Source organism: Fukomys damarensis, unplaced genomic scaffold (assembly GCF_012274545.1).
Source record: "Fukomys damarensis isolate Sample0158 unplaced genomic scaffold, DMR_v1.0_HiC HiC_scaffold_36, whole genome shotgun sequence".
NCBI classification, from domain to species: domain Eukaryota; kingdom Metazoa; phylum Chordata; class Mammalia; order Rodentia; family Bathyergidae; genus Fukomys; species Fukomys damarensis.
This window is the reverse complement of record NW_022900948.1, coordinates 16,066,860-16,090,503: the sequence shown is the minus strand read 5'-3', so window position 1 is coordinate 16,090,503 and position 23,644 is coordinate 16,066,860. Positions and strand designations below refer to the sequence as shown.

The 23,644-nt window shown below is 44.9% G+C and overlaps 2 protein-coding genes across 3 annotated transcripts in view; one reads left to right on the top strand and one right to left on the bottom strand.

Moving 5' to 3' along the window:
* The window catches only part of Tstd2 (thiosulfate sulfurtransferase like domain containing 2), a 29,655-nt gene extending 28,509 nt beyond the window's left edge, over positions 1-1,146 (top strand). Inside the window, exon 11 of the mRNA XM_010614414.2 lies at positions 1,069-1,146. Coding sequence (XP_010612716.1) covers positions 1,069-1,070 — 2 coding nt within the window. The 3' untranslated portion in view covers positions 1,071-1,146. The remainder of the gene's footprint in view (positions 1-1,068) is intronic.
* Positions 412-23,644, bottom strand: part of Tmod1 (tropomodulin 1) — a 58,916-nt gene continuing 35,683 nt past the window's right edge. For both annotated transcript variants that reach the window (XM_010614410.3, XM_033759231.1), the window contains 5 exons: positions 22,645-22,775; positions 20,934-21,041; positions 17,990-18,133; positions 7,601-7,745; positions 412-1,191 (listed from right to left, as the gene is read on the bottom strand). In XM_010614410.3, coding sequence (XP_010612712.2) covers positions 1,127-1,191; positions 7,601-7,745; positions 17,990-18,133; positions 20,934-21,041; positions 22,645-22,775 — 593 coding nt within the window. In that variant the 3' untranslated portion in view covers positions 412-1,126. The remainder of the gene's footprint in view (positions 1,192-7,600; positions 7,746-17,989; positions 18,134-20,933; positions 21,042-22,644; positions 22,776-23,644) is intronic.

The following is a 23,644-nucleotide window of genomic DNA, read 5'->3' as shown; positions in this document are numbered from 1 at the left end:
AAAGGCACAAGGGCATTGTGGCTTAACATTTTTGCTGGCTCCCAAATGATGTGTGTGGTATTAAAAAGGGATACAGTAGAAATACCAGAATTACATTTTCAGGATAATCACCTTCAGGTAGTTTGACCAGGATTTTCTAATGTCTAATACCTTCAGACACTTCATTTGCAGGCCTAAGATCAGCATTGATTTGTCTGGTAAGTGATGAAACAGGTTGTTGAAGTCTGTAAGTTTGGCCATGCCAAGTACCATAGCCACAGTGGACTGAAAATTCACCCTTGTAGTCTGTGGCCTTATAGAAGCCATTTGCCCACTGTGCAGAATAGAAAGGTACTACTATATTTCAAGTATTTGCCCATAGGTTTTCACATCCATTCATTAAGGAAAATGTTCTTTCTGATTCCAGTGTTCAATTATAAATTCAATTATAAATTTCAATTATAAATTCCTAAAGAACACTGAAGAATGTGATTGTTGTGTAGGATGGTTTTTGAATCTTGAAATTTGATCATTACCTTTTTCTGTAGTTTTTCCCATATCCAGCAAAAGGAATCTCTTGTGTTTTTGTTTCCTTGACAGAGCTCTGTGTCTTCAGTCTTTCTTTCTTGAGGGTAAAATTGTGTTTTTGATGGAGTAATCATTTTGGCAACTTTAATCTTGAGGTTCTTAAAGAGTGGTTATCTGTTCTTTTTTGATAAATAGCTAAGATTAAATTTGTAATAAAGTGTTTTGTAATACTCCCAAAACAAGTCAAAGAGTGTACTATTTGTTTGTGTGTTACACCATATTATAAATTTCTTGAAACACCACACAGTGAAGCCACCAATCAGGGATTCAGGGGTTAAGTCATTGCCACTATCACATCATCTGCAGGAAGATCTGCCAGTTTGAGGGTTTCTTTGTTATTAAATAATAATCAGACTGAACTTCTGTGACTAAAGATAAAACTTCACATTACCCATATTTTATAAAATTTTCAACTACAACCACTAACCTAAAACCTTAGTGCATAAGAACTGAACCACAAAATATTTTTGCCAATATTTTTCCTTCTGGTCTCCACTGCAGAACACAGATTGTCAGTAGAGCATGTCCAGTTCAAAGGCATGGTCTTCACCTCCACACACTAGACACCACTGCGGCATTTGGGAATGATGGGCCCTGTCAAGTCTGCGAGCCTCCTCTTCCTCACTGGAAAAAAATGGAGGTGAAATATCAGCCAGTTGTACCTCCACACCAGGAATCACCACGGTGTACCACTGTAGCTCCAAAAAGCATGTGAAGCCTCTTGCCCATCTGTTGTGAGAAAATTCAGAGGTCTGTTGTTTTCTGAGGACAGTTATGTGTGAAGGTGCACTCAGTTTTTCCATGTTTACTGATGAGGATCTGTGGTAGTGTAGATGCATCCATAAATCTCTTATAAATGTCTAAGCACACAGCCTCACTCTACTGGACTTGACCATTTTTTCCTTTACTGAGGCCTCACGGGATATAGCTCAGTGTAGATCACTTGCCTAGCATGTGTGAGGTCCTGGGTTGCATCCCTAGCTCTGGAGGAAAAAAAAAGTATTACCCAGGAGGTTGTGAGCTGGTGACATTAGTTTAAAGAAAGCATATCAGGTTGAGGGGCGGTGGGGTCCCTTTGTTGTAATGAGAGAATGTTGAAGTACAGCATTGCCAAATGAAGACCCAATTAGCAAGTTAGATCAACCACAAGAGAAAAAGGTTAAGAAAGTCTGTAGAGACAGGTTAGACAAAGGGCTGGTTGATATGGCAGACCAGAAGCTATCGCTAAGAGGCAGAAAGTATTCTTGGATGTCTTTAGTTTCCTAGCTGAAATAATTAGACTTGGAGTCAGCAGTTGATACACAGAAGCTGCAGCAAGAACCAAACCAGCTTGTGCATGACCCCGTGAGCATATAAGTAGACCCACAAGAGAGGTGTGCTTGTCAAGTTGGAGCTGGTAGCTTTGAGGAAGTCCTCAGTGTCACACAGTTATACCAGTTATCAGCCTGAGCCCCTACTCATTGCCCTTCACCCTACGTCAAAAGAATAATGAGTGCACATCAGGCCTGGCAGTCTCTTAGAGGGAAGATAGTGACCAGCCTAATTCCTCAAGGTGATCAGAGAGTTTGGTAGTAGATACAGGAAAACCAAACCTTAAAGAGCAGAAGTGATCAGAGAGCTTCTGTGAGCCAGGTGTTCAGTGTCCCCATGTTTGTGCAGCAGACATACCAGGAAAGTCCTGCTTCTGTTGTGTCTGTACCTCATTCGAGCCCTACCAGTAGCAATTCTGGAATGTACATGTCAACATTCCCATTGTACAAATGATTAAAGGAAGGCAAAGGGTAGGTTTCTTTCTTAAAGCAGTAAAACTAGTACCAGACAGAGCCAAAGCTTATCACTCAAGCCTCAGTCCAGCCTTTCCCTCAGTGCAATTGGGCCTCGTCTCCTTAGGGTTTATATTTCCCTGTCTCATCTGACTCTCGTGAGGATTAGCTTCCTTCTGGAGAAGGAAAGGAGCCACAGACCCTGACAACTCTCATCAGAGCCAGTACTGAAGTCCAAGTACCGCCTGCCCATGGTTGGGGTACAGAGAGGAGCCATGAGCCTCTTCTAGCCAGCTGAATTGTCAATCATGTCTTTGTGAAGCCCTTTCTATTTACTTACATAATTCAGTAGCATTTTCTGAGTGTTCCTGTGTGCCAAATGCAGGAATCAGAGATAAAAAGATACAGCATAACAGGGCTAATGTGTATAAATAGTAACTTTGATAATATATCACAAGTACCCTGGCAGATCCCTGTGAGGTGTGAGAGGCACATGAATGAAGTAGTCAGTCTCCCCAGAGATAGGAAAGGAGGGGTACATTCAGAGTAACGGCCTTCTAAAGGCAAGCTTGTTCGTGGGTTCCTTGGGGGCACTTAGGGTACCTGGGATAGGTGGTACTCTTGTCTGGATGTCATGAAATGAGTCTGGCAGGACTCATCAAGTGAGGGCCTGTGGATGGGACCCTCTCTTAATGAGGTGTTTCGTACAGGCTCTGTAGTCAGACTGTCAGTTCGAATCCCAATTCTTCCACAGACAATAGGTAACTTCCTACTTCTGCAGACCTGTGCCCTTACTGTAAAATGAGAATAATGATAGCATGACGTGGTGGAGGGGATGACGTTCAGAACAGTACCTGACTCAGGAAGTGCCATGTGACTCTTAAGAGAAGTGGGAGCCATGAGGAGGAGTTGAGCCCAGCAGTAGGAGCCCAGCAGGGCTTCTAAGAGGGGAGTGGGAGGACAAGCTTTGGGATGAGCCCTGCTGCAAGGCCCTTTCCCTGCAGGACCTGGAGGCCTGAGGAAGTTGCGGGAGGCCAGGCAAATGTGATGGGCTTGTCCTGAAGCAGCCGTTGGGGTTGGCAAGGTGCCTGGCTGGCAGGAGTGGGGTCAGTGTCCAGGGGGAGCCCAGAGATCTGGCTTGAGTGGCTGTGGGGAAAGTAGCACTTTTTCCTTCAGATGGTTTTGGAGAAAAATGACAAAATTGATCCAGCCTTCCCATTTCTGAGTGTTTACTGGGTTTGTTGGATAGCTGCACTCCCATGTTCATTGTAGTGCTATTCCCAATTGCTGAGACATAGAATTAACTTAAATGTTCATCAACAGATGAATGGGTAAAGAAGATGGGGGATATATATGCAATACTATTTAGCCTTAAGAAAGATGGAAATTTCACCATTTGCCACAACAGGGACTGAGCTAGAGCACATAAGCTGGGCAAAGACCAAAGCCCCATACTCCAACATACATGCTGAGTCTAAAACCGCGGAGCTCATAGAGGTAGAACGGTGGTGACAGAGGCTGGAGGGTAGAAGAATGGAGAGGTGAAGGTCAAGGGGCACAACACACCAGGACAACACAAGGACTCACACAACAGGAACTGGATACCTTTTTAGACCTACTGCATAGCATGGTGCATTTTATCATCAAAATTGCAAGAAAGTAACTTTGAAATTTCTTACCACCAAAAAATGGTAAATATGTGAAGTGGTAGGTGTGTCACCTGGCTTGATTTAATTATTCCACATTATATTCATAAATCATCACTTCACTATATAAATACATATAAGTACAAATTTCAATTTATAATAAAATTAAAGAACTGTGTTTGAGGTGCTTGTTAGAAAGGACTTTTAGGAGAATATAGTAAAAGAGCAGCTCTCCTGGAAAGGGCTGTTCTCTGCTTTTTTTTTTTTTCTTTTTTGGTACCCAGGCTCGAACTCTGGCCCTTGTGCTTGCAAGGCAAGTGGCAGAACCACTGAGCCACACGCCCAGCCCTGTTCTGTGCTTTTAAATGTGTTACTCCCTCTCCATACCCCTCTGCATTCCACCCAACTGTCTTAACTTGGAGGCTGTGATTCACATTTTAAATGGAGAAGGCTCTGGTGGCAAATTTAAAGGACCAGAGGGCAACACTTGTCTGGTATTTGCTATAAATAGTGTGCAGATAAGTCATCTGAGCCACTGTGTGGGAAAATGTAGATGGGAGCTACAGCTTGGCTCCTTCCTGACACCTACAGCGTGGTGTTCTGCACTTACACATGGAGACGGTCTGCAGAGAGTTCCGTGCACAGGGAGGGAAGGAGCAAAGATGAACCAGTCAGGTTGGGTCCCGGGCAGGCAAAGCCCAAGCCCTGCACTGGCCCTAGCCATGTGCCCTGAGCCAGCCTCCAGGCAGGCCAAGGACGACACCAGGGAGGCTTGTCCTTTCCTGGTCTGTGCTTTCTGCTTCACCACAGTCCTGACGAGGACAGCAGGAGGCTTTTATGCTATCAGTGATCAGTTGGAAAACGAAATCCTCTTTTTCACAGCACTCAGAGCAGAAGGGGATACTATGTTAGAGAAACAGTTCTGCAGAAAGAAGCCGGTCCACTATGGGAATCAGAAGTGCTTCTTATCTGAAAATTACCAGGAAGGCACAAATCTGCTTTTAAATCTAGAAACCATACTTCTGCAACTAGCATGTGAATGTGGCCTGTGATCACTGAGATTCTGCTCTCCTTCCTTCGGTGGGAAACCCAAAGCTGATAGGAGCAGCTGATAGGTCCCTGGGTTAACCCTGAGGTCCGTTTTATCACCTGGTATCCCCATTCAGGAAACTGCCATGGTTTCCACTCCCCACCTGCTTCCATTGCTAAGGTTCTGACTTAGTGTTAAAGGGTTTGAAGCCAGCCTCCCTGATAGGTAGCCAGCCATATTTCTATGAACATGTACATATTTGCTCGTGCTGTCCCTTCTGCACCAATGTGCTTCCTTTCCTGCTTTGTGAACCAGCTTTTCTTCCAAGTTAAACTCCTTTTAACAATTCCTCCAGTCCCTTCTGATCTTCCTGCCTCTGCCATTAGGTGGACTGGGTCAGCCACCTTGTCTTCGTACCCTGAGCACCCCTTCTCACTTCCTCGAGCCCTTGTAGGCACTCTTCTTGATCTTCCATCAACCTGTCTTTTCTCTTCAAGGCTGGCTAAAGCCCCACCCACCAGGGTGCTTTGCCTAACTGGCTCTGGCCTCATAAATCATTTCCTCACTGTTTGGACAGAGTGTACAGGCATTCTTGAATTTTTAATAATGCCTTTGAGTCTTTTTGCCCTACAAGGTTGTAACGCTTCTTGAGTCAGAGAACTGGTCTTTCTGTCACCTGGCACAGCCCTGGGCACACCAGAATCACTCAGAAAATGCTACAACTAACAACTGGTATGATCTGGATGAGCCATGGGCTCCAACCACTTCCAGCCCAACCCAGGCTTCAGTTTTTCTAGAAGGAACTTGGAGGCTGAGCCCCAGGTCCCTTCCATTCTAGCATTCTAGGCTCCAAAGTGGCCTCAGAGACCGTTGTGATGGAAGATAGGCCCAAGTTTTGGAACCTAATGATCAGGATTGGGAACATTCTCAGAGACCCTTTTGTCCAACCCCAACTGATTCTGATAGCCCATGCAACAGCCCTCAGCACTAGTCATTCGGAACCTTTGTCCCCAGAAAAGAAAAGAAAAAACCTCCAGACCAGGAAAGACAAAACTGGGTTATCCCAGAGATAGGCCTTAAGGGTGTTGTAAGTTTAATCTATAGTTGGGAGAGGAAAAAAATGTGAAATTATTGTTGTTAGAATAAGATTTGAAGTGCATTTTGATTGCTGGCCTCTTTAATGATTTTGTTTAGCTATCACCTCTGGGATATGACAATAGTAATTATGATTCTTAGTTATCTTGTTTTTGTTCGTATTTTATTTCAAATAAGAAAACTTCAGATAAACCAAAACATCAAGTACCTTTTTTTTTTTTTTTTTTTTAAATGAGCTTCTCTTGACCTGAGGCTTGAGGGGAAAACAGTGGCCTGTGGCCCCGGGGCTCTGATAGGCTTAAAAGCAAGAACCTGCATCTTCAACACCTGGTGCCGCAGAGCCCTTTGACAAATGTTCATGTAGTAGAGTGACTCAATCTAAAGTGTGTGAATGTGAGTGTGTGAGTTCAGTGGCTGTCTCTGCACACTGGGTCCGTGAGTACCTGCCGTGTGGGCACGCTGCGCACTTAACCTCCATTCTCCTGTGCACTGTTAACTCAGATACCAAGGAGCCACACACCTGCACTCTGAATCAGCCTTAGGTGCTTCGCAATTTATTGAGGACTGAAAACTAGAAAGAGCTGTGTGTAGAGCAAGTGTGAATTTGAAGAACTCACTGAAGACAGTGTCTTTAAAACACATACTTCATAATTTAATCAAGAAAGAAACTTCTTTTTTAAGTCATGCTTCCTTTCCTGTAATAATGATGTGACTAGGTTTGTCTTGTTCCTGCTGTGGTTTTAGGAAACAATGGCTTAAATATACTCTTCAATCATGTAAACAATACAGGCCTATGCTTATATTTCTTATTTTTCTGTAGCCTTATCAGTCATACTACCTTGATTATACACCAAACTAGCTCCTTTTAAGAGCCATCAGGAACTTACACAGTATATAACTATGCGGAGAGCTTGGGAACAATTGGCATCTGGAAGTGAATGATTGATCTTGCTTTTCATTCAGTTGACTTGTGTACTGCTTAATGCATTCTCCTCATCGAAAAAGACTGACATTTTTTCTTTTTAGAAAAACATTCAATTATGCCTTTAACTGAGATTAAATGAGTAAAATCTTTTATTTTACTATGAAATTGCCATTTTCAATTTTCCTTAGAAACAGTGTGAAGGTTCCTACACTTAGGATTTTGAAGTAGTATCGGTTGGTAGCATTAGAACTTGGGGTGAAAGCCAGGCAGTGTGCTCTGGAGAGGACTCTAGGAGTCCAGAGAAGGTGATTCAGAAAAGAAGAGAGCTGTGCCCTACCAGATCTCATTTCCTCTGGCTGACCCTCTGCGAGGGAGGACCAGTCAGCCCTATCTCCGGAAGTTGGGGCCTCAGTCCAGGGGAGGAGACAAGGCATAAACACAGAAACTAGGAAGATGGGATCAGGAGCTCACTCAAGAAGACTCTCAGACAGCACCTGGGGATCCTCCCTGACACACCCACTACAGGTAGAGGGAAGGACAGGCAGGACAGGGCAGAAAGCAGATGTCCACTCACCGAGGTCATTGTTATTCATCATAGCATTGGACGCTCGCAGTCGGGGCCCCTGCTGGGTAAAGTGGTAGCCAAATTTGAGAAGTGTTGTGTTTTTCTCCAGCATGCTCACAATCTCCATTTCTACTTTGTTGCCCAGGGGCTGGCTCTTTAGTTCCAAAAGAAAAAAAATCACAATAATCACCACACATTCCATGTATACCATATTTAAACCACCCCTGCTGGCAGAGGCCATGAGTGTTAGGTGGGGATTTTAGACACTTCTCTAGTAGCAAGAGAATGGAGTGCAGAGAAGTGTCACACAGCCAGAACAAAAGAACTGAAATTCAAGCCCGGGTCTGCTCCATAATAGCCTGCCCCTGAGCAGGTGGCCAAGACACAGCTCCTCCTTGGAAGAATGTTTAAGCAAGGAGCTCCTGAAGCTCATACAGTCCCAAGTTGATTTTTAGAAGCCTCTTGTCCAGGTCGTATATCCCTTACTAATTAAATCAGCATAGGGTTGGGGGCACTCCAGTAACTGTGTTTCTAAAAATCCCCCAGGTGATTCTAATATGCAGCCTTGTTTGAAAACCAAGAATTTAGACAAAACTCTTCAGTCCAAGACTGAAGAATTTGAAGGCCAGAGAAGGAACAGGATTTGACCAAGACCACAAAGCAAGTTGGGAATGCTACAGTTAGCTTTCTAAAGTCTCATTCCGATGGTAATAGTTCCCTGCCCCCAAACCTATTGTGATGATCTGACAAAGCCAATCAATCAACCCAAAAACCCAGAAAGTCATAACAACACATAGTATTGGCCAGGACCTGATGAGGGTGTTCATCACAGTCTTGTCTATAATAGTTGGAGGGAAAAGGAAATAAACACTCATTCAGAGGGAATTAAATAATCATTCAATCTTACAGTAGAATATGGGTGGCAGTAAAACGATGGTATAAATCCTTGGTCACATGAATGGAAAGACAGTGATGAAACAGTATTGAATGAGAAGAAATCTTGTTTATAAAAAAGCAACTTTTAAAAATTACTTGTATTTTACATATACATATGTGATGCATACAAAAAGTTTATAAGTGTATTGATGGTGATGGAATTTGGAATTTTGTTTACATCTTACTGTTTGGACTTTCTGTTACCATGTATAATAAAATAATTTAAAAATAAACATAATCCTAAACAGATTTTAAAAGACATAAAAAGAATCCTAATACTGTGAACCCTCAAGTTACAATTGCCTGACATAATTTGGGTTAATTAGAAGATTCATCTGCCTGTTGTTATCAATAGCACATACCCAGCTAAACATTCCAATCTCAGCTGTATTGACTTAGGTACAGCCAACCCTTGGGAACTGATGGTGTTCATAAGTCAAGGGCCCACTGTATTATCCTTAATAGTAAAAAGCTGAAAAATTTCATAAGATTAAGAACAAGATAGGACATTTGGTTTCTCCAACATTGTTCTGGAAGACAGGACAATTAAGAAAAAAGAAAAAAGGCATATAGTATGGAAAAGGAAATATTTGTAGATGATATAATGTTGTATTTAGAAAATCTTTAGGACTACACATTCACAAAAGAACAATTAGTGCTAACAAATGTGTTCAGCACGATTGAAAGATGAGAACGATATAGAAAAGCTGGTAGTATTTTTATATGATAGGAATAAGCAACCTAAAAATGATTGATTCCACTTATAATAATATCAAAAAGAATGAAATACATAAGAATAAATTTAGCAAAAGAAGTAAAGAGCCCAGGGAGGTGGTACATGGCTGTGGTACAGCACCCTTGGAAGCTGAAACAAAAGAATTGCAAGTTTAAACCCAGCCTGAACAAGCTAGGAAGAACCTGCCACGAAATAAAAAATAAAAAAGGGTGGGTGTGTAGCTCATGGAGAAGCCCACAGTGAGTTCAGTCCCCAGTGCTGCTAACTGAGTAAATAAATACCTACACACTTAAAATGACAGAACATCACTGAATGATACTAAAACCTTAAAAAAGGGAAGGAGTAAAAATAAATCAGTAGATCATAAGATTTAATATTGTTATATGGCATATGATTGAATCAATCCAGGGACTCAGTGCAATCCTTATTGAAATATCAGCTTCCTTTTTTTTTTGCATAAATGGACAAGCTGATTTTAAGATTCACATAAAAATTCAAGGGACCCAGAATAACCAATGCAGTTGTAAATAAAAGGAACAAAGTTGGAGAACTCGCACTCCCTGACTACAAAATTACTACAAAGCTACAGTAATTAAAGCTTTGAGGTACTGACATGAGATAGAAAAATAGATCAGTCCAGAAATACATCACACATCTATGAAGAGTGCTTTTCAAAAAGGACACCAAGGGCGGGGGATTTAGCTCTGGTTCCACTGTCTGATTCGCAAGCACAGGGTCCTGAGTTCAATCTCTGGTACCAAAAAAAACCCTGAAAATTTAAAACTTTTGGCTTCAAAGGACACTATCAAGAAGGTAAAAAGAAAACAAATAGAATGGGGAAAAGTTATAAATCATACATCTGGTTAGGGATACAACCCAGAATATTAGAACTCAATAGTAAAAAATCTTAATAATTTAATTAAAATTGTGCAAAGGATTTGAATGCATATTTCTCTAAAGAACATGAGATTTCATTTAACAAAAGGATGGTTATGATAAAAAGACAATAACAAATGATAAGAATGTGAAGAAAGTGGAGCACTCATACACTGCTAATGGAAATATAAAATGCTATAGCAGCTTTGGAATATAGTTTTTCAGTTCCCAAAACAATAAGAATTGAGTTGCTATATGAACCAGCAATACCACTCTATTTGGAAAACATATCCCCACACAAAAACTTGTACACAAATGCTCAAATAGCCAAAAGTGCAAACAATGCAAATATCCACCTGATGAATGGATAAACAAAAAGTAATAGATTCCTATGTATAGTGGAGTAATATGCAGTCATAAAAAGGAATGGCATGCAACAGAATGAATGAACTCTTCATTCATGCTAAATGAAAGAATCCAAACACAAGAACCACATACTATGTGATTCCATTTATATGAAATGTCTAGTATAAGTCAAGTCATAGAGCTAGAAAAGAGGTTAATAGTTGCCAGGGACCAGGGGAGGAAAGAGTGGAGAATGAGAGTTAATAGGTATGGAGTTTTTTGTTTTGTTTTTTGAGTGTTGAAACTAGTTGCACAACTTTGCAACTATATAAAAACCCATAAATCCTATATTTTAAAAGGATCTGCATTTGATATAAATTTTAGGATTTTTCCCAACAGTTAAAAAAATTCAATTAAAAGTAGAGAAAAGATCTGAACAGACATTTCACTGAAAACATACATTAGGCAAAGAATTGTGATAAGATGCTTAACATAATTAACTTTTCAAAATGCAAACCAAAAGCACAATGTGATATCATTACATATCTATCAGAATGGCTAAAATAAAAAACAGGGACCACTCCAAGTGCTGACAAAGAAAAAAGAAAACTTGGTTCACTTATATATTACTGGTGGGCACGGTCACTGGGGACAACAGTTGGGCAGTTTCTTCAAAAACTAAATTTATAGCTATCATATAACATAGCAGTTGGGCTCTTGGGTTTTTATCTCAGAGAAATAAAAATGTTTGTAGCAGCTTTATTTGTAATAGACAAACTTGGAAGCGACCCAGACATCCTTCAGTGAGACAAGTGGTCAAACTATGGTATATCCATACCATGGAATAGCACTTGATAAAAGAAACAAACATGTTTTTTGAGGTGGGGTCTCATGATGTTGCCTGAGTTGGTCTCAAATTTAGGGTCCTCCTGCCTCAGCCTCCCAAGCAGCTGAGATTACAGGCGTGTGCCACTGTGCCCAGTTGCAACAAATTATCGATATGTGCAACAACCTGAATAAATCTCCAGAGAATTACACCAAATCCATTTATATAACATTCTTAAAATAACAAAAACATTAACATGTAAATCATTTAACAGTTGCCTGGAGTGCAGAGGATGGGAGGAGACCAGTGGGTTTGTCTATAAACAGGCAACGTGAGGGATCGAGGGATCCGTGCTGAAGGATTGCTGGCTATAAGCAGGCAACAGGAGGGATCCATGCTGAAGGGTTACATGGTACACTGACTGCATCAGTGCTTCTGTCATGGTTGTGAGCACAGAGGATCTCTCTGTATTATTTCTCACAACTTCACACTTTATAAGGCTCTCAAAAAGTAATTTTAAAAACCAGCTATTGAAAGCAAATACAGACACAACCACCTCCAATACCTCTGACAGCCAATAACTGCTGCTATTAACTGAGAGCTTCCCGCCATCCACACCTGGCCTGCTGTCCAAATGACATGATGTCAGTGTGTTCCTGCAATAACCCAGCAGACTGGGTTATTGCTCAGGTCTGCAGCTTAGCACCTTCCTTTCTCTTCCATTCCTCTGCCACACAGAGCTTAGTGCAGCCAAAGGTGTCCTGAACACTCCCATGCCCTCTGTCCTCCACCTGGAGTACTGTTGCCCTCCCCTGTACCCCTGTGGATGTATCAACTACCCCTTGAGGTCCTTCCTGATCTTGACCCTGGAAGTGATCCTTTCCCATGGCACACCCGCAGGCACACTGGATGTGCCTCTCTATATCGGAATAGTCCTTCTGCCTCATTCGGGTCTCCTGCCTCCTTATCTGTCTCCAATCGGAACTGTCTGTCCAGTACAGTAGCTACTAGTTTCATACAGCTCTTTAAATCTAAATGACTAGAATAAAATAAAATAAAAGTGCAGTCCCTGGTTGCTTTAGCCACATCTCAAGTGCTCAATGGCCACTGGTTAGTGGCTACCACAGTGATTGGCACAGATGGAAAACATTTCCATTGTGGTGCTGCTGTAGACAGCAAGCTTCCGGGAGCACAAAGAATTCAGCATCTCCTGGGTCAAACTTCATGGAAATGAACTGCATAAAGCAACTAAGAATGCTCTGAGTACACAGCAACATGGCAGTGTCAGAGACAGCCTGACATCTGAACAGACAAGCATGATGTGCAGCCAAAAGCCCTGATGGAGATCTCCAGGTATTCTGAGTTCCCCACGGCTCAGTTGCATTCAGACTGGTTGACCACAGCAGGCAGAGAAATGCTGGTAAAGTTCCACCAGCCTATGTGGCAAGGCTCCTGAGCATGCGGGAAGACCTCTGGCCTGTCCTTGGAGGACTTAGCACAGCCCTGGACCCCAGCTGCCTGGGCCTGGCAGAGGGTATAGGGACTATCTGGAGCCGCAAGAAGGAACTGGCAGATCCCCCAAAACCTATCTACAAGGAAGCTTGGCCTGTCCTTGAGGTCAGTCACTCTGGGAAAGCAGTGCTGGAATGCAGGGTGGGCCAGACGCAGAAAGCACAGATCTGCCCTAAGTGAAGGGGCAGCTTCAGAATGCAAGGTCTGCCTTGGCCAGTATGACCTTTAATGCAGCTTGGCCCAGTGTGCACAGTGCTTCAGGGGTTCTGAGCTATGACTTGGAGCTGGTGGTTTTGAGATTCCGTTCTGGACAGAGGCACCATGGATAGCAAGAAACTCACTTTGTACGTTGAGCCAATTCTGGCCATTTCTTTGTGATGAACTGGGAAGGAATAAGTGAGAATATAACAGTGAAGAGCTCTGGAATTATCTTGTCAATCACCAGAGACCTGAATGCTACCTGGTATTAAACTTGCCCCCATTTCTAAGCTGTGAATTGTGTTCTGTTGAGACACCTCCAGTGGAGCTCCTCACACTGGGAGGCACTTGCTCTGTCCCTGGGTAGCTCTGCAGCTAGAAAGGGCTTTCTTGCTACACTGTGGTGACAGAAAATAACAGAAGGTTCTCACTATGGTGACTTTAAAGTGTCTCCAAAATTTTCTGATACTACTCTCTTCAAAAGGTAGAGCCTGATTCCCTTTCATTTCAGCAAGAGCTGTGCCCAGTGACACTTCTAACAAGGAGATTATTGTGGAAGAGCTGTTCTGCGATTTCCAAGGCTGGGTCATAAAAATATTAGAGCCTTTCTTCTTTGTTCCTCTGCCTTGGATGGCTCACTCTGGGAGAAGATAGCCAGCCAAACTACCCCTGAATTCTTAGTCCTCAGAAACTTTAAACTGATACATGTTTATTCTTGTTTTATAGGACCCCAAGGTTGTGTCACTAAATTTTGGAATAATTTGTTATGCAGCTATCATTAGCAGATGCATTCATAGACAAGGTTGGGATTCGGAAAAAAAAAAAAAAAAAGCCAGACACAAATCATCCAATATGGGAAAACAAGAAAATGTAACATACTTCCTTTAGCTTCTCTTCAAAACATAAAGCATAGCTACGGACAGATACTGGGAGGAAAAGTGGGAAATCTGGACAACGTCTCAAGGCATTGCACATTTCTCAGTGGGGGTAAGGGCTGTGTTTTCAGGCCTTGTCTGTTTTGAGGGGTGAGCTGCTGGATTGGGAGGAGGGAGGGCAAATGAACCTGGCAGAGAAGTCCTTTTTGGCTATGGCATAGGATCGGTGGGGCCTACAGGCACCCAGCCTTTGGAGTCTCTCCTGAGGAACACAGGGTTTCTTTCCATCCATTAGTGCAGCCAAGATCCAAGTCCAAACCTAGCCCCATCCTTTCTCTCGTCCTCAGTTTCCCCACCTATAAAAGTCTGGGCCAAACATTTTCTCATCACCCTCCAGTCTCCACATGGGCCCCCTCAGTCTTCCTACCCCCACCCAGTGTCAGGGCAGCTTCAGGGGCAACAGAACATTGCTTGGAGATAAAGAGGCGGGTAGAGTAAACAAACAGCCTCAGAGTCCCAGTTTCCAAATCCCAGCCTGTGGCCAAGCCAGCCTGCCAGGCTCCCTGTCACCCTGGGTAGAACTCCCCAAGTCCCTTTCTTTGGCCGTATAAGGAGAAAGGAGGACAGAGTCTCCCTGTCACAGGTTACAAGCACAAAGATTGAGGCAAAAGCTCTGGCCTCCAAAGACCTCAGTGACTAACCAAAAATGAGGAATAAATCAAATGCCACTCACCACCTCTTCTTTGTCCTACTCCCCCTTCCCCCACACCCAGGGCTCGGGCACCAAAGGGAGGCAGCTCTGCCCAGGCCTCCCGGGACACTGAGAGAGGCACGGTGGCCCTCTTCTGAGGTGGGTCAGCAGGCCCCTTCATTGAGACTCATTTGCTCCTCCTCCTTGCCCACCCCAGGCCCAACTCCAATCTGATGAAGACTGCAGTGAAGCAGGAGTACTCCCCATGAGTCCCCCTCCCCCTGGTGACCATAGCCCCCCACTGGTCTCCCAGACCCTGGCATTTCCTCCCCACCCTAATCTTCTCCCAGCCAACTGAGGATCCAGAGTACAGCCTTTCAGACCACTTTCCCTTAAATCTATCCACTCAGAGGTCTTTGTGCTCCCATCCCCGTTTGACATGAGTCTTGTTTAGGTGGGCTCTGGCTCTCCACACTTTCTCTTTGTTCCCTACACCCAGGATACCATGGTTTCCATTTCACTTTCTCAGATCCTTTTCACCCTAAGAGTTTATCTCCAACTAATGCTGCCTCCTCCTAGAAGCCCTCCTTGGTCCGTGCTCCTGACTGAGGGTGCTGTGTACTGCCTGCCATCGGAGGCTTGCTGGAGTACTTGGTACAGTGCTCTTCTCTGTATTGTCCTTTCCTCCCGGACACTGAGGGGTTCCTAGAGGGCAGGGGTGGAACCACACATACATACACACACACACACACACACACACACACACACACACACACACACACACACACACCAGCACAACCAGGCAAAAAGGACCGATGAGAATAGCCAAACCAGGCCACACAAAACAGTTGTTTCAGAAACTCAGACAGACACAGTGTATGGATCTTGGAGTCCCACAGACCTGGGTTTGATCTGACTCTGTTGCAAACCATGTGGTCTTGGGCAGGTCACATAGCCCAGCTGGTAAAATTTCCTCATCTACTTACAGAATCTCTGTGAACATGAAATGGGACAATAGACACCTGGCTGTGGCACTTGTTCAGTAAAGTAATCCTTAAAGTGTGAGCTCCAGCACCAGCAAAGTAATTCTAAAAGTCATCAGCCTCCGCGTGTACATCTATTACCTTCTTAGAAGTAGATTCTAATTATCCTCATTTTACAAGTGGAGAAACTAAGCCTCAGGGAAATGAATGTTCTTGCACGAAGGTGTTCAGCCAGGGAGAGATCAGCATTGGCTCTCTTGTGGGCTCTGGAGGGACAGCAGCAAAGGCAACGTAGGCAGTTCACTGTCAGCTGCTACCTCAGTGACTGGAGGGGAGGCCTCACGTCATCTTTGGTTAACTTCTGCCCTGGGAGTCAGGTTTCAGCAGATGCTGGATAGACCCCCAACTCCTGCAAGGCCAAACCCTGGAGTCACCGGAGTCATCAAGCCTGCAGCACACCTTTGTTCCATCTGTTCTGCTACTCCTGCCTCCGGCAGAGCAAAGTCAGCAATGACCAGGGGAAGGGCAGAAGGGCAGGGCTGGGGAGGTGCTGGGGATGCTGAGGCAGAGCCAAAGCCACTGGCAGGCAGGAGATGCAAGGAGTTCTGCAGCAAGTTCATACAACCCGGATGATGCTGGCTTCATAGGAGCTAGGAAAATGTTTCCTCTCAGGGTGAACAAAGCTCCACACTGAGGCACACAGCTCGGAAAGTAAATTGCACACTGCATTTTCCTCTGCCACCTCCTGGTGCAGTGAACAATACGTACAACCATTTACGGCAACCTTGCTTACCAAGCAGGCCTGCAGGCTCAGGTCCTGAGCACGGCACTGGGATATGGAGATAACTGAGATGTAGCACAGGGAAGCCGAGGTGTTAGGGGAACACAGAGGAGCACCTGAGTCTGTCTGGGCACAGGATTGAAGGAGCTGAAGGCTATAGGAGAAGCCAGGGGCCTGTGGCTTCACCCCTTCCTCCAAAGCCTACTACATAGTGTTTGCCAGTTTCCATAGTGTTAATATTCCCGCCCACCAGAGTGATTTCAAGGTACAAGCACTCCATGTTCCATCTCTGTGTAGTGAAGCTGGAGATTTGGGCGCTTCAATCATTGCAAGTGGGTTCCAGCTGCTCTAGAACACCATCGGGAAAAGGAGGCTTCAACTGAACCCCAAGGAAAAGGGGCTTTGTTCAGGCAGGGTGGAGGACAGGGACAGTGGGGTAAGTTGTGAAGAATTTCAAAAGGGTGATAACTGGCAGGAGGCAGTCAAAGCCTTCTGGAGGCTGGTGAGGTTTAGTTCTTGACCTGGATGTGGGACACATGCCTGTTGTGATTTGTTAAGATACATGTTTACAGTTTATGTACCCTTCCGTCCAGTTGTCACGTTTTACAATAAAAAAATTTAAAAGTACTGATAATCTCACTCAGGTGTGACCACTGTTTAAATTATAATATTTCCTTCCAGCCTTTTTTTGTATATTTGTATAACTATATAGCCAAAACTTTCAGGTAGAGAAAACACCCTGGGATTCCTACCCAGAAAGAAGAAAATATTTTAATATTGGAAGCAACGTGTGGTAGTGGAAGGAGTGTAGGTTCTAGAGTTCAAGAAACCTGGATTTAAATCCTGCTTCCTAAGTGCTAACTCTGTAACCCTGAGAAAGTTGCTTGCCTTAGCATCTATGGGTGGCTGCCTCTCCTCCAGATGGAGACTGATCATACCTGCATCCTGCGGTTCTGTTGTGAAGATCAAAGATGATGGCTTCAAAGGTTCACAGTACAGAGCTGGCCCACAGTAGACTCTCAACCAAGCCACTGTCACAGACCACTGTTGTTATTAACATCCTCTTAGAAAGTGAGGACCGAAACTGCCCAATGATAGATGACTGAACCGCAGTAAGCAGAGAGAAACAGTAACGCTAGGCAGTAATAGAAAAAGACAAACTAGAGTTTGACCAGAGTCACCTTAGTGGAAGAAGATTCTAAAGCCCCACTGAGTGAAGGTGACTGAAGAAAATGAGGATATTTAGCTCAGGGAAGAAGAATCCAGGGACTTATGCAGAAGTCGGGGGGCAGCAGAAAACAGAACTAGGACCATAGAACAGGACTTACAAGGGAGCTGATTTATACTGGGTCTAAGGGTGATATTCTCAAAGGTTGAGAGTGAAGCAGTGATGCTGGTAAGGAGTGAGCTCCCGATCACTGGGGAACACAACAAAAAGCTGGCAGAGCACAGGGTAGGAATGATGAAGAAGGAAGGAGCAGAGTGGAGCATGTGGACTGGATGACCTTGGAGGCCCCTTACAGCTGGGCCCTGCAGCTTCTATAATCAGTGTTGTCTGCTCTGTCCCACAGCACATGGCAACTGCGGGCTGGTATGCAGTACATGGTAAAGGACATGAGGACACCCCTCCCCGACTTACCTGGTTATCAATTTTCAGTTCCACCAGAGATGTGTTGTGTGGGAGGGCTTCTACCAGGCTCAGGATCCCAGCTCCAGAAATGAAGTTGGATTCCACATTCAGCGTCTTCAACACCTTGTTCACCTTGAGCATTTCAGCAAGGGCCTCAACCACAGAAGAAAAGTGGGAATGCCTGTGAGTCTCCCTAGGAAAGACTCAGCCCTCTTGGACAGACCCATAAATGCCAATGGGAAGAGGCAAGGTGATCTCCAGAACTTCCTTCACAAGCATGATTCTGTGTTTCTTCCCCCACTCCAAACCACCCTGGTTCCTGAACACCCCCGCTGGAGAAGTCTATACTGCCTCACCCGTATCTATGGACTCCTTCTCTCCCCTGCCCAGCATCAGCTGTCACTGTGCCCTGTCAGTGGGGCTGCTCACAGTTCCTGCTCATGACCTGTGCTTTCCCACACCTGCAACACCTTTTCTGATCACTCTCAAAACTTGCCCATCCTTCAGTGTCATTTTCAATGCCCCCTCCTCCAAGAGCTTTTTTCATTCATTCATTCATTCATTCATTCATTTATTGGTACCAGGATCGAACTCGGACCTTGTGCTTGTGAGGTAGGCAGTGACACCACTGAGCTAAATCCCCGGCCCTCCAGGAGCTTTTGATGACACCCACAGCTAGCTGAGGCTGCCTCTTGAACCTCACAGAATTTATCAGTAACTGCCTCTAGAACCCATATTCCTTGGTTCAGTTTTGTTTTGGGCACTGGGAATCAAAACCAGGACCTCTGCCACTGAGCTATATTCCCACCTCTTTTTATTTTTTATTTTGAGACAGTGTCTCTCTAAGTTGTCCAGGCTGGCTTTGAACATGTGATCATCCTGACTCAGCTTCTAAAGTACCTGAGATTACAAGTGTGTGCCACTACACCCGGCCACAGTTGCCTTTATGATCATGTATCTTCCCTTTAGGCTATTTTCCATGGTGGGCTGAAAAGTCACCATAATATCCTATGTTGCCACAGGACCCACACAGTGCTCAGCACACAGTCAATTCTTAGGCAGTGCTCACTGAGTGACCAGCAGAGTCTCAATTCTCCCAAGTGTGCTGGGCTCCTCTCTTCTACTGTCCTGTTGAAATACTACAGAGTCACTGTTTTCTTCATCTGAGCACCAGAGAGCAGAAGAGGTTCTGGGAAACCACCCCACTTGGCAAATGACCAGGGCCAGCTGGAAGAGAGCTCAGGTGGCCCTCAGCACGTTTCAGAGGGATTCGACCAGAGGGTATAGATGACAATCAGAGCCTTTGGAAATGAGGTAATTAGCAGTTGGTGGAAATGATGTGTCACAGGGAAAGAATACACCAGCAGCTGAATGGCCCAGGATAGTGATAGGTGGGCTCTGTTGTCTGGAGTGACGCCCCCAGCCAGCATGCCTGCTGTATTGTGTTGCCCCTGTGTGCTGAAACCTAGGAGAGGCCCAGCTGCCTGGAAGCCTTCTGTGCCAAAATTATCACCTCTTGTTGCCTCCCCACAGCAGTGTGCCCTAGGATGGTGTGTGAGCTTGCCGTGACCAGGTTTGCCTTCTAAGGAGGTGCTGAGGGACCCAGTCTGTCTTTTCTGTGGCTCCACAGTACCGCCTGGACCCTAGGAACAGTCTGGCCTGGCCTGGCCTAACCATCCAAATAGCTAACGACCAGTAGGCAGGTGTGCCAGGTGTTGGGGCTGCACATGCCGGCAGCTGAGGTCCTTTCCTGACACATGCTAACTATACCTAGGATGGATCACAGAGGAGGACATAAGACAGGCAATGAGGGCATTTATAGAGCCCTGGAAGTGGGTTTTGCAACCAACCCAGAAGCATTTCAGTATTTGGCACTGCCTATGCAGGTATGAATGGGCTGATACCAGCTGTTGGTCTGGCAAAGAGTCCATGTCCAAAAGCATTTGTGGTATTGAGTTGAGTGCCAACATAAATGTGCCTACTTTCTGATCTATTACCTATTAGTAATGGGTCATGTGGCTTTGCCAGTTGTGTCACCAATGGCAAACTCAGAATCCACTGAAGTCAGAGGTCATTGATCAAGAGGTTCTCCATGGGCAGCAATGGGAGATTGTAAACTATTTCTATCAGTTCAAAAATATAGAAGAAAATTCTATCACTTCCAAAATATTGAAGAAATTTGTCCTACTTATTTTAAAATCAGAAAAGAATTTTCTGATTGCTTCTAAATGGTCAATCAGCATCCCTAGTAAGGTAATTTCTGCACTTTCTATCTATTCCTAGTGTTATAGCAATTACCCTGTGGTGATTTCATAGGTGACCATATGGCCAAGAGGACCAGTGTGTTCATGAACATGGGAGCTGAGACTGTTTGGTCATAGTTGGATTCTCAGAGCCTACTGGGCTGAGAGATTCTCAATAAATGTAACTTGAATATTTTTTAGAAGAATTAATGGTTACTTTAAAATAAGTACATTTAATTTAATCATCAGTATCTGTTATGACATGAGTTAAAAAAAACAAATAAAATTGGTCATTGGGATCCATTGATGAAGACAATGGTTTCAGAGATGGAGAAACTGAGGCCCAGGAGCTGTTTCCAAAGATGAGTCACTCAGTAGAGAATGATGTGGCCTCAGGGTCATGTGATTTCCTTTGAATGTCAGGTCAGCCTCTCCCTTGCTGTGTGACTTTGGACCAAGCAAGTGAACTGTAGAACTTCATGCAGAGTGGGGAGACCCACATCTCTGGGAGCAGGGTGGCTATGAGGATTAGCTGGATGATAATAGGTAGTGCTGGGTGATGACTATCTACTCATATCCCCTCCTGGCTCCTAGCCCGGCCCTGTCACTGCACCACACAAAGGTGGACACAACCAGCCCGAGGGCCACATGCCCAACCTGTCTGTGCCTAGGCCCCTCACTGTCCACACAGAAGAACAGAGATTACATACAAATGCCACAGGGTCATTGCTCCGTGTCCCAACAATGCTGAATTTCTTCACATGGGTGTTTTCTTTCAGGGCTTCTGCATATGCCTTAAGGGTGGGGATAGGGATATTCTGTAAAAAGAAAGGGGCAGAGTAATCAGCAGTACCTGCCAGGGACAGGGGGGCAGACTGGCTCCTTCCTGAGTCCTAGAGTCTTTGGGCAGAAGGCTGAATGAGCTTTGATCCTGATGGCTAAGATTTGGGGAACACTTTCTGGCACATGGACAGAAAATAACACCTGAAAGTTTTAGATAGGACCCACACTCTTTTCTGTGTGCATGGAGGGCAAAGAAGAGGCATAAATCAAGGCATGGAGATAGAAAGAGTGTTGTGCAAAGGGCTCAGGACTGGGGGTAGAGGTGGGGCTGGGGCCTGGCCTCCACGTCAGCCACTAGCAAGGTGTCTATATCGCTGTGTGACTCTGGGGCACTCTCTTTCTCTATACCTGTTTCTAGAAAACAGGAGGGGAGTTGCAGTAGATACTAAGAGTGATCAAGGCCAAGATCTGCTCTGGCTGCACACCAGTGGGTCCTGGTAAATTCATGTACCACGCTGAGGCTCAGGCCTGCCCCAGACAACACAACCAGTCTCTGGAGGTGGATCTGCGTATTGGTACATGTGCTTTCCTCTCAAGTGAAAACCACTGATCTGATCCAACAGTCTCATGATACAGAAGGGAACTGGCCAAAGCCTCAGAGTGCACTTCATTGACAGAATGTACAATTGTCAGTTGTGCCAGTGTCTCCCTAGAGTGCACAGCAGACAACTGAGGCACAGAGAGAGGACCTGGCTGCATTTTTGCCAAGCTCTCATTTCACAGTGTTACTTAAGCTCCCAAGAGAGTACAGCAGGGGAGCCAGGTGGAGGAGAACACTGGGGCACAGGGTTCCAATCTGATTATGCCTCAGGACTGGCAGCTACTGAAAGGAAAATGGAGAAGAAAGGAAAGAGGAGAGGAGCTAGGGCCTGGCTTCTTGTCTTACTCCCCTCCACCTTCTCAGAACTAATCCCATGGCCTTGGGCTGAGCAGTTGGGCAGGCAGCTGCTCCTGACCCAGAATTCTTCCTGCAGCCTTTCTGGGTTCAGAGGGGGCTGCCCATCTCCCTGTCACTCCTCTGCCTGGCTGTTCACACAGGGAAATGTCAGAGATGTGGGCGGACAGCTTGGTTATTTCTTTGGACATCTGGACCAAAATCTCCTTTCTATGGCTGTAAAATGGGGTTGAATGTGAACATGGCCCAGCAGCTGCAGTGACGGTTTGGGGCGGGGCCTGCCCAAGGTACAGTGACCACACAAGCTGGTGGGCACTGGGCTCTTCAGCCTTGAGATCCCGTGCTGCAGAATGAGTGTGACTCACAGTTTTATCTCAGAGAATCTTTGTTTTGAATAACATGGCAGGTTTCCAGATTGGAGCTGGGTTGCCCCATGCTGAACATCTGGGCCTAAAGTCATTCTCCAAAAGAAATCAGGACTATGGGATGGGCTTGTTTACAGCACACCACCCACTCCAACACTCCCATCTGTAAAGGTTTGCTTCTATTCCCGATACACCCAGAGTACAAAGAGGGCCCTGTTGCTCTGCACAGCCTGGACCACTGGCATCTGGGTGACATGGAGATTCCCCCCCAACCCCCACACACATACACACAGGTAAAGTGAAACAAAGGGACTTTACCCTGATATTATTGAGGTTAACTTCTTCAAGATCCGGGTCATTGTTCTTTATCCGCTCCAGAGTTTCCTCTACATCTGTTGAGTTTGGTTCCTCATCTGGCACAGGCTTGTATTGTGTAGGTTTAATGACACCTAGGGTGATTAGCAAAATACAAGGATATTTTGAAAGGAAGTGTAGGCAGAGTTCAGGTCCAGGGCAAGGCTGCATGTGGCAGGGGTTACCCAGGTACCATGCATCAGAGGAAGCCCTGCAAGGGAGCCAGGAGGTTGGGCCCTCTTTGGCAGCTGCCTTTGGCTTCCTGCAAACTTAAACTTCCTGAATTACCTAAACTCTCTGAACCTCAAGCTCTCACCTATAATGGTGGAGACAATCATTCCACCTGTGCTCACTATCTCAGTGGGCTCTTGTGAGGACAAGGTGAAGCCCCAGGCAGGAAAGAAATGCATACATCTTCCAACAGGAAGGACAGTTATTCTTTGGGCACCCTTGTTTCTCTTTGGGACCAAAACAGCAGCTTGGAATAAGGAAGTGGCATAGAGAATGTGGTATTGGCCCAGGAGCAGATAAAGGGAGCTGTGGAACAGTGGAACAGGAGAGGAATGCAAAAACTGATGATAAACAAGACAATCTAGACTGGTGATAAAAGGATAATTTTGCAAAGAATGTTGTGGGAACATCTGTCTACCCATTTTAAAAATGGAGTTTAGTCTCACCCCACAGCACACACAAAAATGAACTCCAGGTGGATTAAGAAGTGAATATACAGGGGCTGGAGATTTAGCTCACTGGTTCTGCTGCTTGCCTTGCAAGCTCAAGGTCCCAAGTTTGATCCTCAGTACAAAAAAAAAAAAAAAAAAAAAAAAAAGAAAAAAAAAAAGAGAAACAAAGTCTTTGTAAATAAGGAGCAGTGCAGGAGGTGAAGTGATGTCTGGGAATGGGGAAAAAATAAGAACCAAGGTAAGTCATGTAAAGGTACAAGATCCCAATGATGAATGTAACT